Source organism: Lithobates pipiens, unplaced genomic scaffold, assembly GCF_037356315.1.
Source record: "Lithobates pipiens isolate NorthernLeopardFrog02 unplaced genomic scaffold, aLitPip1_a1.2 Scaffold_8, whole genome shotgun sequence".
NCBI classification, from domain to species: domain Eukaryota; kingdom Metazoa; phylum Chordata; class Amphibia; order Anura; family Ranidae; genus Lithobates; species Lithobates pipiens.
In genome coordinates this window covers 127,974,854-127,989,482 of record NW_027507903.1, presented here as the reverse complement: position 1 = coordinate 127,989,482, position 14,629 = coordinate 127,974,854, and the positions used below count along the sequence as shown (strand labels likewise).

The window sequence follows — 14,629 nt, the reverse complement described above, 5'->3', positions numbered from 1 at the left end:
AATGAAATTCTGTAAATAGTGTCCATGCCAAATGAGCGACCCCCATGGGACAGGACCCATAAGACAACGGAGATCACTGTGGTAGTGGTGACAGGTATAGCATACTAACATTGGTCCAAGCTGAACCAACGAAAATATGTATTTTAAGGCCACCTTCCCTGTCTTTGCTCCTGGCAGAAAAAGCTGCACATCCATTTGGGCGTTCATTGATTCAATTTTTACAGAATATTACATTTATTCTGGCCACTGGAATAAATGAACGCTCAAGCGCTGACCACGCCTAGCGTTTAGGTGCATTCAATGTTTCCTGATTGTGCAAGTGGTGCATTTTTTTAGCCTCTAAATGCTCCTCTTCTAATACACTTGTAAACGCCTACATTACTAATCAAAAGTTTTAGACAGGTGTGAAAAAAATGCTGCAAATGAACCACTCTCTGCACACCCACAATGGTTTTACTCCGGACAGGTGCCAGCTGAAGGCCAGGTGGTGTACCTGTACATTGCCTGGCACATGCGCACTGGTGTGCCCCTGGTAATCACTGTAACAACAATCAAATTTTAAAAAGAAAAAATCCCTGATCATTCCCCTAGAGTAGTACAGTGTTACGATGGTGACTTACAGACCAGCCTGCGACCAACCAAATTGACCAATATGTGTTAAAAACAGGGGTTTAGTCTGCACACATTTGCAATGGGCTGTGCTGTACAGGCTGCAAAAAAAAAAAAAGTCAAACACCTGCATATTTACATTCTACATCAGTACCCAGAGATATACGTAGCTAGCTTTATGTATATATCCTGTTTTTCTATAATGTTTGGACTTGACCATGCCCTCTTCAACCTCTCAAGGCTAAGACTACTTATCTTGTAGTTATGAAAAAAAAGTATGAAAAAATTATGTTTCCGTAAATTTGAAGTAAATACTTTCCCTGAAACTGCTTTCATTTGGATATCTTTGCAGGTTACATCCAGCATGATCCTAGTAAATATAGAGCACCTGCATATAGCTTTGGTAGCCGCCGCTTCAAGTTTGTTGATAACTGCTCCCCAGGACCAGGGTATTTGGTGCCAGCTAATATCACCATGAGGGGCAGAGATGGCACACCAGCATATTCACTCTATGGAAGACCCAAGGATCTAAATATTTTCAGAACTCCAGGACCAGGTGATATTATAAGTGATAAGATAATTTTGTGCAGGAAAACAACAGGTTTGTGATATAAAGCTTTTGTTAAAAAAAAATCCTCCAAATTCACCCGTGTGTGTGTGTGTGTGTGTGTGTGTGTGTGTGTCTTTTTAACAGGTAGTTACTCTCCGGAGCGTGCTGGAAAATCTGCTTATCGATCAGTTCCAATATATTCACTAGGGGCAAGAACAAAGACCTTTAGCAATGACCAAACACCAGGTAAGTGTTACATTTGTGACATTTAATTATGCAAAATATCAGTTAAAATGACTACTAGCAAACATTTATGATAATAGTAATTCATATATCCCTGTATGTAGCGATCGTTAAGGTGCCCATTTAATAGTTTTTTAAATTATCAATGCTCCTTGCTGATACCACTGTTAAAGGATGAGCTCAGGCGTGTTCGCAAACAGCACGTGCAGAGCCCGCCAGGAAGTCATCACTGCGGAACGCTAATCACAAGCAGTGAGACATTTCCTGATCTCTGCAGCCACGCATCGGGACAATGTCACACTGCTTGTGATTAGCGTTCCGCAGTGCCAACTTCCTGGCAGGCTCTGCATTGCAGTGCAAATCATATGCATTCTCTGTGCGATGCGATTTAAGCCATACAGATAGTATGGCTGAATTTGCATCGCTTTCGGACCAAACTCGTACAAGACCCTTTTTTTGGTCCTCAGCAGAATCGGATTGCATGGGTGTTCAAACCATGTGGTCCAATTCCTGTCCAAGTTTGCAGATCGCACTGCGATATGCAAACTGATTTGGGGGTGTCATTAACTTTTAACTGACACTCCCAGCAGTTCGCATAGGGCCACCGGGAGACATGAGATGCTGGAACCCACAGTAGATTTGCAGCGTTCCCACATCACAGCAGTGGGAACCGGCCCTTATGGTTAACATCTTTTCCAGCATAAGCCTGGGCACACCCTAATGACCCCCTGTGTGATAGTGTAGCTGCATGCCTGCTGTCTCCCGAGATCTGCTGTGAAATGCTTCAAGAGACAGTTTCACATTGAGCAGTCAGGGAGGCTTGTAAGAGCCGCTCAGTGTGTGACACTGTTATGTAATGTAACTGCATGCAGAGACCATCTGTCAAAGTTCGGCGGTGATGTCGGGGTGTACAGAACAGAACAGCTATTGAACACCAGCCAACAGGATAGGGGCAGGGCGGGCCACTCCGTATATGTGGATCCACTCCCTTTCTTATGCAGCCCAATCATTGGCTGGTGTTTGATAGCTGATAGAAAGGAGCGGAACCACATACACAGTACCTATCCCGTTGGCTGGTGTTTAATAGCTGTTCTGTTCTGCCCACACCTGACATCACCACCAAATTTTGACAGATGGTCTCAGAATGCAGTTACATTACATGACAGTGTCACGCAGTGAGCGACTTTTACAGGCCTCGCTGACTGCTCAATGTTATAATCCCCCTCTCCTCTATCAGTGGCAATCAGCGCCGCATATCAGTGCCCATAAGTGCCTATCAGTGCCACCTGTCAGTGTCAATCAGTGCCAATCAGTGCTACCTGTCAGTGCCAATCAGTTCCACCTATCAGTGTCAATTCCTGCTGCCAATCAGTGCCAACCAATGCCACTTATCAGTGATAATCAGTGGCCATCAGCGCTGCCTATCAGAGCCCATCAGTGCTGCCTATCAGGTGTACATCAGTGCCACCTATCATTGTCAACCAATACCACCTATCAGTGCCTATCAGTTCCGCCTATCCGTGCCAACCAATGCCACCACTGACCATCAGTGCTGCCTATCAGTGCCTCTTATCAGTGCCCATATGTGCTGCCTATCAGTGCCAATCAGTGCTGCCTATCAGTGCCAATTAGTGCCCATCAGTGATGCCTATCGGTGCAGCCTATCAGTGCCAAATATCAGTGCCCATCAGTGCTGCCAATCAGTGCCACTAAATGCTGCCAGTGCTGCCTATCAGTGCCATTAGTGCTGCCAATCAGTGCCACCTATCAGTGCCAATCAGGGACTATCAGTGCTGCCTATCACTGCCATCCATCAGTGCCAATCAGTGCTGCCAATTAGTGCCAATCAGTGCCACCCAGCAGTGCCTATCAGTGCCCATTAGTGCTGTCTATCTGTGCTGCCAATCAGTTCCCAGCAGTGCTGCCAATCAATTCCCATCAGTGCAGTGCAGGGATGGGAAGATGAACTCTGCAGACAGGCACAGTGTCCATGGGGGGCACCCATTATTTTCCTAGCCAAACACCAGAGCCCTCAAAGTACAGGTATCCAGGCTCCTGACCAACTGTTTCTTCCTCTGAAGCCCTTTTACCCCAACAGAAGTCCCAGCCGGGGACACAAGTACCTGCTGTCTCAGTGCTTTCTGGGACTGTTTGTCACAAATGCTATACCTTATGTATTTTAGGTCCTGCAGCATATATGCTTCCATCTGTGCTTGGGCCAAAAATTGTTAACAGATCGTCAGCACCAAACTTCTCTATGACTGGACGAAGCAAAATAGGAAGCTTCCATGAAGATCTACAGAAAGTAAGCAGTCTTATTTTTCAGTCCATATTCAAGCTACATTTTTATTGACATCTATATACTAAAAATATATGTAACCTCTCCAATCTCAGACACCGGGACCTGGAACCTACCGTGTTGTTGAGCCATCAACATATAAATATAAACCTCCACAGTACAGTATGACCGCCAGAAACTCCCTGCCTGGAGACACCACACAAAAACCAGGTCCAGGAGCCTATAGTCCAGAAAGGGTAAGATTCTTCATGAGATTGAGATTAACAATATGCTACAATGCAATCATGTTCTTCTATCAGCTGTACATCCTAAGAAAAACTTGCAATGTTAAAGTGAGAGTAATGCTGTAAAAGATATATCAATAAATATGCAGCTCTTATTTGTGGTATAACCCTATTAACCAGAAAAATATATTTAACATTCCACAAATTCTAAACTTTTAACTCAATTTTTCCTTGTGACAAATCATCATATATACAACATGTATAATCTAAAGCCCTCATGTATACAACATGTAGAATCTAAAGCCCTTTGTAAATTAAATTCAGTTTCAAATCTTCAACAAAAATCATTCCATTCAATATATTGATGTTTGAACCCCTTTTACTTATCTACCACACACAGTGATCCCTCCACCTAAAATAATGAACCTGCATTCACCAGCTTTTTTGCCACATAGGGATACCATTCCTCCAGACTGTAGACTACCACTTTTACTCCACAAGATATATCATAGATGTCACCCCCTTTTTTTTTTACAAGATATATCCTCTATCATTTATATAGTCACATTCAATACAATGGAAGTGTAAAAACCTTTTTAAATGTAATAAAAGTATCTAAAAAATTGCACTCACATGTCATAAGTGCCCATTAGCACAATATACAAGAATCCAGCAACAGCGGGTATAATTTCTTATGCCATCCAGTTCCTTTCCAGCAGCCTATCTGTATCTAGCTCTCCAATGTCTTCCGCTAGCATTGTCATAAAAGGTTTACAGCAACTCCACCAGCCATATTGGTAATGCCACCAGACTCCACTCGGATGTGTTTCGTCCATTTGGACTTTCTTAAGCATACAGACTGGTGATGTTGCAACACTTATAGGATGCATCATGTTAGCAATGCTGTCATATACAGTATATTAATAGTTTAAAAATCAACGGTGGGTTTCTTCTCTAACATACATGATTCTTTTCCTAATCAGATGTGTTTATCCTTTTGTAATCCTACTACGCATATAATCAGAAAGATTAAGAGCCTGATTATATAGGTTAAAAATGCCTGTTTTTACCACACTCTGGCCACCTGTGTCAAAAGACATAGTTACTTATTAAGTTTTTATTTTCCTTTTATTTAGCTTTGCTCTCTTTGTCAGAGTCTGTCATAGTAACTTTTGTCTGTCTTAGTAACTTGTGTTGGGAGTCAGAAGTCATCTACTGCCCAATAGTTACTGTCTGTCAAATGTCTTAACTTAAAAACATAAAAACAGTGTGTGAACAAACAATGCACACGCCTTGAATTGTCAGACTTCATATGACACCTGACCCTATTATACAATTTCTTTAACTTTATTTTATGTTTACCAAAACCATTTAATACAAGGTCAAACCTAAACGCTTTCAATTTGTATGCAACTAAGTAGGATCTTGTATTACATAGTTAAAAATAAATCTAAAGGAATTTGAACAATAAAATAGTTTAATGTATGGCAAGCTTAAAGGGGTTGTAAACCCTCAAGGTTTTTCACCTTAATGCATTAAGGTAAAAAACCTCCTGTGATGCAGCTGCCCCCCTTTTACTTACCTGAACCCGGTCTTTCCAGCAACGGGGACGAGCCCATCAGATCCAGCCGGTGTCTTGGGTCCTGATTGGATAGATTTATAGCAGCACAGCCATTGGCTCCCACTGCTATCAATCAAATCCAAAGGTATAAAACAGAGAGGAGATAAGGGTGCTCTGGTGGAGGTGGATAGCTGGTCAGGGGGATGATAGTGATGAGATGGCCCTTCTGGCAGCACTTTGGTTAGAGGGGAAACAACTCTGAAGATATAAAAAAGGAAAAGAAAGGTGTATCTAAGTGCAGTATGCAAAATTTAATAAAGTGATTGTTGAGTGTTAAAAAACAAGATAAAATCAGGAGTCCTCATCTCTGGCATGTGTCCATCCTCAGCACGATGGTAGAGAGCAGTGTAGAGCCATCCAGCAGCTGTAAAGCCTTCTTCTACGTACGTTCCAGTTTGATATGCCCCCACCAAGTATATCCATCTGTGGCACCCAAAGCTCGAATGTGTTATGTTTTTTTAGGCTGTTATTATATCTATCTTCTTTAGCCTGACAAATCCCAAGCGCAGCACTCGTTGTTAGTATGAGCCGGGATGTGTGGCTGGGCGTGTTCACAATGTGCCCGAGCCCGCAAGGAAGCTGTCAGAGCGCAGCCCTACCGCCTATCTCAGGCACTGTGACATTTTCCCGATCACTGCATCTGCAGTCCGCAGATGCAGAGATCGGGAATAGTCACAGTGTCTGTGATTGGCTCTTCGCGCTGTCAGCTTCATAGCGGCTCGGGTACCTAGACTTGTGAACATACCCAGCCACACGCCTGGCTCATACTAAGATTAAGATTCAGGATTTGTCAGGCTAAAGAAGATGGATATATTAACAGCACAAAAAACATAACACGCTCAAGCTTTGGGGGCCACAGATGTGTATATTAATATATATGCAAATTCCAAGTGGGGGCCACATCAAACGAAACGCGGGCTGGACTTTGGACATGCCTGCTTTAAGGGATGGCAGCTGACATATTTCTATCCTACAGGTTTCTTTTAGGCAACAGTTTTCCTTATTTGCGTTAGTGCCAGGTTTGTGTTGCATCTTTTTCTGCAGTTTTTTTTTTCTTACCCAACATTAAATCCTCATACACAAAAAAAATTATATGTTAAGTACTATAAGGATTTCTAGCAATGGATGTTATTTTGCTGATATATTTTCAGTGGAATATAAAATACACAAAGGTGACAACTGCATCCAAAAAGTAAAAGAAAACTTTAGCACCGTATTGCAGATGCAAACTAAATGATGTACCATATTTAGGATCACATGTATGTGCTCATTGCTGGATTGTAGCAGTAGATGTTAAGTGTGCTTGACATTTGTCCTTTCTCTTTAGGTGGTCATGTCTCGGCCTCAAGCCCCTAATTTTTCTTTTGGAATCAGACACTCCGAATATGTGGCTCCATTGATTGTGGATGTAGTAGACTAAGCAGCAAAAGTCTACCAGCACAGACCTACCTTCAAAAAAGAGGAATGGTCTTCATTTCCCCACTCTATAGACATGCTGTAATGTCCTTCGCCTTGTGGTAGCTCTGCAACACAGTACAATGCAGCAACTCAGACATACACCTTGGTGTGTGGTCCTCTGGAAGGTCATACGATAAGTTTTATTATGTCTCCATGTTTAAATTCATTTATATGCAGTTCACATTTCACAATCCTTTACGATGTTTGACTATTAAGAGTTGAAGTTGACCGACTAAACTACACCAATTTGTAAAAAAAATAAAAAATCTTTTTTTGTATTTTAACTACCTGTGTATCAGAAATCTGGAATTGCAGAACATGTTTTTGGAGTGCCAAACTAACGTTTGCACAGTTTGTTTTAACTGAAACAAATGCCTTTTGGAATCAAATGTATAATATCATATTGTGCCAGTTTAAATAAAGTTAGAATTTCCTATTTAACATAAATAAAGGTCAAGAATCTCTGGTAACATATACTATCAGTAGAGCAGTCCTTTATTTTACTTTTTTTTATGTAGATAACTACCCTGCTTTTATCTCATTTTATTTTGGCAATATCTAATATCACCAATCTGTTCTGAGATGGCAAAAACATTAGCATCTGCCATTTCAACACAAGAATCTTATTAGGAAGTCACTATCACATATTACTCAGGAATGTATACACCATAATCTCCATTAAATGCAACTTTCATGAAGAAGAGAAAGCCTACACAGCCATCAATGGAGAGTGTGTACAGTAAACTATAGCTGAGCCCTTTGGTTCCCTTAGGCAATGTAAGCCTTTTCATATACAACTGGAGTTGATAGGACTAATGACGTGTACACACAAGCGGACTTTTCGACAGCAAAGGTCCGACGGAACAAATCCGTCAGACAATTCAATCGTGTGTGGGCTCCATCAGACCTTTGCGGTCCAAAAATATGACAGATTTTAGAAATAGAACATGTTTCAAATTTTTCCGACGGACTTGAGTCCGGTCGAAAATTCAGTTCGTCTGTATGCTAGTCCGACGGACGAAAACTGACGCTAGGGCAGCTATTGGCTACTGGCTATGAACTTCCTTATTCTAGTCCGGTCGTACGTCATCACATTCAAATCCATCGGACTTTGGTGTGATTGTGTGTGGCCAAGTCCGTTCATTCGGAAAGTCCGTTGGAACTTCACCGAAAGTCCGTTGGAAAGACCGTCGGACCTAGTATTTTCCTGTACCCTGTTATTCTTTTGCTGTGGATTTTTTGATTTTGTTTTTAAGTGACCCACATTGTTTTAATAAAAAATGGGATTTCAAGTCTTTTTCCAGTATGCGGCTATCCAGAGTTTTGTCCTGTTCCTTTGCTCATTCGGAAAGTCCATCGGAACTCTGCCGAAAGGCCGTCTGGAAGAGCGTCGGACCTAGGTCGTTTGTACGCGCCATAAGATTTAAGTGCAACACTGTTGCTGTTAATGTCCAGATATGGATTAATTCAAATGTATAAAATGTACAGAAAGCCAAAGCCTTTTGGGGGTCAACACATGCCCCCTGCCTCCAGATTTTTAGGAGACAAATTATATATGTAGGCTTAAATTGAAATTGGTACTTCCATATTGGTTGTGTGTTGCTGCTTGTCGGCAACTGGTTGTGGCAGCCACAATTGTGGTCCTATAACCCCTTGGAGCGTGCGCCTCCCAGCCCTTTAAGGGGTTTAGGATTCCGGGAGGCGGAATAGGGTTTATGATCCTGTGACCGCTGTGATTGGCTGTTACATCAGTCGCATTATCGGAAAGCTTACGATCTCAAGCAATGATTGGGAGCTTTCCGTTAGCTGCAAGTAACTGTGCCAGGAGTGCGCAGGGCACACGCTCTTGGCACAGCTGTATTTGCACTAATGCACGCAAATATGTGGCTGCTCGGCACCAAGGCCAACCTGCTGAGAGGCTGCATATTTGCGTGTGGCCGGCACCAAGAAGGTAATTCCAGTCACAGCTACCCAAGATGACCAAAGAGCCCACTTGGTGCGCAGAAGCTGCTAGCCCATTGTCCAAACAATCTACACCAATAAGCCAGGGTTCCATGGCCACCAACCCACTCCTAGGGCTGAAACTTAGTATTAGGCTGGGTTCACACTAGTGCGAATTGGATGTGGGTTTCCTTGCATCCAATTCATAGTTACATAGTTACATAGTAGGTGATGTTGAATTTTTTTTATCCCTATTGTGGGGTCACCAGTATGGTATTTGCATATTGAAATCATATCCCCTCTCAAGCGTCTCTTCTCCAGAGAGAATAGGTTCAGTGCTCGCAACCTTTCCTCATAACTAATATCCTCCAGACCGTTTATCAGCTTTGTTGCCATTCTTTGTACTCGCTCCATTTCCAGTACATCCTTCCTGAGGACTGGTGCCCAGAACTGAACAGCATATACCAGGTGCGGCCGGACCAGGGTCTTCTAGCGCGGGAGAATTATCATTTTATCTCTGGAGTTGATCCCCTTTTTAATGCATGCCAATTTTCTGTTTGCTTTGTTAGCAGCAGCTTGGCATTGTATCAGGGATGGATCCAGAGTCTAGTTTAGGGAGGGGCACTGCCAGAAAATAAGGCTGCTTTCACACTGGGCATCGGCAGTAAAGGCCGCTAGCGGGGCGGTTTTATTCCATTTATTTCTACTGAGACACACAGCCGCTACATCCCAATATGACATGTTGGTGCGGGTCCTTGAATAAACCCTACATGCATTTTGGGATCCGCGCGCATGACATATTGGGAGATAGCGGCTGTGTGTCTCAGTAGAAATAATTGGGATGCATGTAACACTTCATGCATCCCCAAGCCAGTAAAAGACAGCCCTGCATGTTAGGCGCATGTCTGCAGCACGCCCTGTGTGAATGAAGCATAAAGATACATTTTTCTGTCATTCTATATCATTATTATCATGATAATCACACAATACAGGTGCTGTGGCTCAACGCACCTGTACAGTGTGATTATCATGATGATAATGATGATGATTGGTAATTGTAATATGGCACATGGAGGGGGTTAATGTACTCACTGATGTATTACTGACCAGTGGCAATGAATTAACCTCTTTGTGCTGCATTAGTGGCAGTGTTTATAAACCCCTTTAATGCTGTAGCATAAAAGGGGTTAATTGATGGTGCCACTGTCATTAATGCAGCACAAAGGGGTTAATTGCCACTGGTCACAAATACATGAGTGAGTACATTAACCCCCTCCATGTGCCATATTGCAATTGCCATTGTAAATTATTTCACCCCCACCCCCAAAGCGTTAACCACTTCACATGTAAGACAAGGTGTTAACTCATTAACATAACAATGCCTGTCGTAGCTCATTAACATAACAATGCCTTAGCTAAGTAAGTGATCACTCACTTGCAGTGCCCTGAGCTGGCTACAAGTCCATCTTGTCTTCAATCCTGCGCGCCTCTGAATCGCGACGTCACACCAGCCGGGACTAGGAAGCTCCTGTCGGGTGATCACTCCGCCTCACAGGGAAGTAAAGTGACACTTGCATCGGAAGCAGAAATAAAGTCCCTGCAGCTGCATTTAGATGTCTCGTTAAGGCAAATCTGGTGATGTGGCGGAGGGAGAAAGCCTTGGAGTAAGTACTATTGCCCGTTGCCCCCCTCGGGTCTGCCCCTGCATTGCATGCCATTGCTGAGCCTATCATCTACTAGGACCCCCGGGTCCTTTTCCATCTTAGATTCCCCCAGAGGTTCTCCCCTCAGGCGAATAGATAGCATTCATATTTTTGCCACTCAAATGCATTATTTTCCCTTTTTCTACATTGAACCTCATTTGCCATGTAGTTGCCCACCCCATTAATTTGTTCAGATCTTTTTGCAAGGTTTCCACCTCCTGCGAGAAGTTATTGCCCTGCTCAGCTTAGCAATTTGCTTGACAGGAGATTGTGACCGGCTCTCAATGGAGCCGGTTCATACATCTCATGTGCGGCTGTGAAGCGAATTGCACAGGGGTCCGTTTCAGGTCTGAATTCAGGCAAAAATTGTGGCCTGATTTGTCACTGAAACGGAGAACAGGGACACTCCGGACCCCTGCTGTGAGCCACATTGGTGTTAGATGTGAATCCCTTAATGTTTTTTTGCGATAGAGTATGGTAGCGCTACCCCCGCAGGGGCCGCTGGATTTTTGGGCCTTCCCTTTACACACAGGAATTTTGCAGCTTTCAAACAGACTCAAGAATCAGTCAGGGGATTTTTGTTTTGTTTTTGTTTGTTTATGGGTTAAACTTGGATAGGGAATGGGGACGTAAGGGATGCCTGGAACTGTAAATTGAATATCACAACATATTTTAATTTTGACTCTAGTCTGTGCTTACTATGATGACACCTATATCCTCATGAACAGTGTTTTGTCATGCCAGCAATATTAAATCCCAAACTATTATTTGTTGGGCCTACTTTGCTTAATATAACCGCTTGAGCCCCGGACCAATTGTCAGCCTAAGGACCAGAGGTATTTTTACAATTTCGCACTGCACTGCTTTAACTGGTAATTGCGCGGTCATGCAATGTTGTATCAAAATTTGCGTTCTTTTCTTCCCACAAATAGAGCTTTCTTTTGATGGTATTTTTTTTTTCTCTTTTGATGGTATTTGATTGCCTCTGCGATTTTTATTTTTTGCGATATAAATGGATAACTTTTTGTTATAAGAAAAATCGAATAAACTCAATTTTAGTCATACATTTAGGGCAAAATTTATTCAGCCACATGTCTTTAGTAAAAAAAATGTCAATAAGCGTATATTTATTGGTTTGCGCAAAAGTTATAGCGTCTACAAACTAGAGTACATTTTCTGGAATTTACACAGCTTTTAATTTATGACTGCCTATCTCATTTCTTGAGGTGCTAAAATGGCAGGGCAGTACAACCCCCCCCCCCCCCAAATGACCCCATTTTGGAAAGTACGGGGATACCACATATGTGGGACTTTTTGGGAGTCTAGCTGCGTACGGCACCCCCCCCCCCAAAATGACCCCATTTTGGAAAGTAGACACCCCAAGGAAATTGCTGAGGGGCATGTTGAGCCTATTGAATATTTTTTTTTTGTCCCAAGTGATTGAATAATGACACAAAAAAAAAAAAAGTTTACAAAAAGTTGTCACTAAATGATATATTGCAATTGCACCCCAAAATATTCTGCTGCTTCTCCTGAGTACGAGAATATGACATATGTGGGACTTTTTGGGAGTCTAGCCGCGTACGGCACCCCGAAACCAATCACTTCCTTCGGGATTTCTAAGGGTGCAAATTTTTGATTTCACTCCTCACTACCTATCACAGTTTCGAAGGCCATAAAATGCCAAAATAGCACAAACCCCCCCCCCCAAATGACCCCATTTTGGAAAGTAGACACCCCAAGCTATTTACTGAGAGGCATGAAATATTTTATATTTTGCCACAAGTTGCAGGAATATTACAATTTTTTTTTTTTTTGCACTAAGTTGTCACTAAATTATATATTGCTCACACATGCTATGGGCATAAGTGAAATTACACCCCAAAATAAATTCTGCTACTTCTCTGCTACACAAAAAAAAAAAGTTTACAAAAAGTTGTCACTAAATGATATATTGCTCACACATGCCATAGTTATATGTGGAATTGCAACCCAAAATATATTCTGCTGCTTCTCCTGAGTACGGGGATACCACATGTGGGGGACTTTTTGGGAGCCTAGCCACGTACGGGACCCTGAAAACCAAGCACTGCCTTCCGGATTTAAATATAAAACGCTACCAAATAAAACTGTTAGCGATCGCAGGGATCAGGCCTGACTCTGCAAACGCTGCAGTTATGTGTTTAGTGTTTTGTAAGTGACAGTGATCGATCGATACTGCACTTGGGTGGGCTGGGCGGAGGGGTAAAACGCAGGTGCCAGCAGGTATTTGGGCTGATCCCGCTAACAATGTGTTTTTTTGGAACCCTAAACTGCTGGGGACGCTAGTATAGATCTGATCAGATATTGATCTGTTCAGATTCTATACCACTACGGGAGGTTTATGCTTTGCGCGTGGGTGTTAGCGGTAATGGCACTAACCTAGCGCTGCCTGGGGCGACGCAGACCCTGACCCTAAAACCTAATTGATATCACCCGCCGGGTGATCAGGGGGTTAAACCTTTATTGTGTAATAAATGGTGGGTGCCCTGATGCTATAAAAGCAAACTAACTAACCACCCGTAACACTTATCTGGTGATCACTGGTGAAAGGGGGGCGAAAGGGTTAACTAGGGGCAATCAGGGGGTTAACACCATTATTGGGCAGTATATCGGGGTACCTAGCGCTATAAAAAACTGGCGGTGAACCTAAAAAAATAACTAGCTACTTAGCGGCACCAGTGACACTAATGCAGTGATCAGAAAAACGATCGCTTAGTGACACTGGCAAAAAGGGGTGAAAGCAGTGGCGGCCCGCCCATAGGGGGGCGCCCGGGCGCCGCCCCCCCTCCCCCTAGGTGTAAAAAAAAAAAAAGTAAAAAAAAAAAGTAAATAAAAAAAAAACAACGGGCCCTTTAAGACATTAAAAAATAAAAAATAAAATGTCATTTAACAATTTAACATAGTGTACTGTGGCGCAGAAGAAGAAGAACGGGCGGCGGCGGCGACAGAGGACCGGGCTACCGCCTGTAAAAGAGCTATAAGAAGGCACGGTGGCCCGGCAGAAGAACCGAAGAGGGGGACAAGACCCCCGAAGTCAGAAGAAGAGGCCGGCGGCGAGGAAGAAAGCCGGGCTCCTCCGCTAGCAAAAGAGCTACAAGAAGATAGTGGAGGAGTCCGGCGAGAAGACCCCCGAAGACGGAAGACCCCCGGAGCTGTGCAATAAAATATTTTAACCCTGTGTTGTGTTTTTTTTGTACTTTTTTTCACAGGTGAATGGGTAGGGGTACATTGTACCCCATACTCATTCACATAGGGTGGGGGGCCGGTATCCGGGGCCCCCTTAATAAAGGGGGCTCCCGGATTCCGATAAGCCCCCCGCCCGCAGACCCCGACAACCAATGGCCAGGGTTGTCGGGAAGAGGCCCTTGTCCTCATCAACATGGGGACAAGGTGCTTTGGGGTGGGGGGGCCGCACGCCCCCCCTCCCCCAAGGCACCCCCCCATGTTGAGGGCACGCGGCCTGGTACGGCTCAGGAGGGGGGGCGCCCGCTCGTCCCCACCCCCTTTCCTGGCCGGCCGGGTAGCGTGCTCGGATAAGGGTCTGGTGTGGATCTGGGGGGACCCCTACGCCGTTTTTTCGGCGTAGGGGGTTCCCCTTGGAATCCATACCAGACCTAAGGGCCTGGTATGCTCTCGGAGGGGGGAACCCACGCCAATTTTTTTTCAGATTACATAAGGGGCGTGGTTTATGAGAAGTGGGAGGGGCCAAAATGATGGGCGGGGTCATGATGGGCGGGGTCTGGCACCCCCCCATCCAAAAACTTCACCAGCCGCCACTGGGTGAAAGGGCTAACTCTAGGGGCAATCAGGGGGTTAAACCTTTTATTGGGGGGGTAGGGGGCTACCCTGGACCTAACACTAACTGCCCTGACAGTTTTTACAACAACTGACACTAAATGCAGTGATCAGAAAATAAATTATCACTGCAATCAGTGACAC

At 43.8% G+C, this 14,629-nt stretch overlaps 2 protein-coding genes across 4 annotated transcripts in view; both read left to right on the top strand.

Moving 5' to 3' along the window:
* The window catches only part of LOC143963247 (ciliary microtubule associated protein 1A), a 36,932-nt gene extending 29,454 nt beyond the window's left edge, over positions 1-7,478 (top strand). For all 3 annotated transcript variants that reach the window (XM_077472823.1, XM_077472822.1, XM_077472821.1), the window contains 5 exons: positions 962-1,165; positions 1,304-1,405; positions 3,586-3,707; positions 3,797-3,937; positions 6,874-7,478. In XM_077472823.1, coding sequence (XP_077328949.1) covers positions 962-1,165; positions 1,304-1,405; positions 3,586-3,707; positions 3,797-3,937; positions 6,874-6,966 — 662 coding nt within the window. In that variant the 3' untranslated portion in view covers positions 6,967-7,478. The remainder of the gene's footprint in view (positions 1-961; positions 1,166-1,303; positions 1,406-3,585; positions 3,708-3,796; positions 3,938-6,873) is intronic.
* Positions 7,479-10,042: 2,564 nt separating this feature from the next.
* Positions 10,043-14,629, top strand: part of LOC143963249 (ciliary microtubule associated protein 1A-like) — a 44,369-nt gene continuing 39,782 nt past the window's right edge. The window contains exon 1 of the mRNA XM_077472824.1: positions 10,043-10,609. The gene's annotated coding sequence lies outside the window, so the exon portion shown is untranslated. The remainder of the gene's footprint in view (positions 10,610-14,629) is intronic.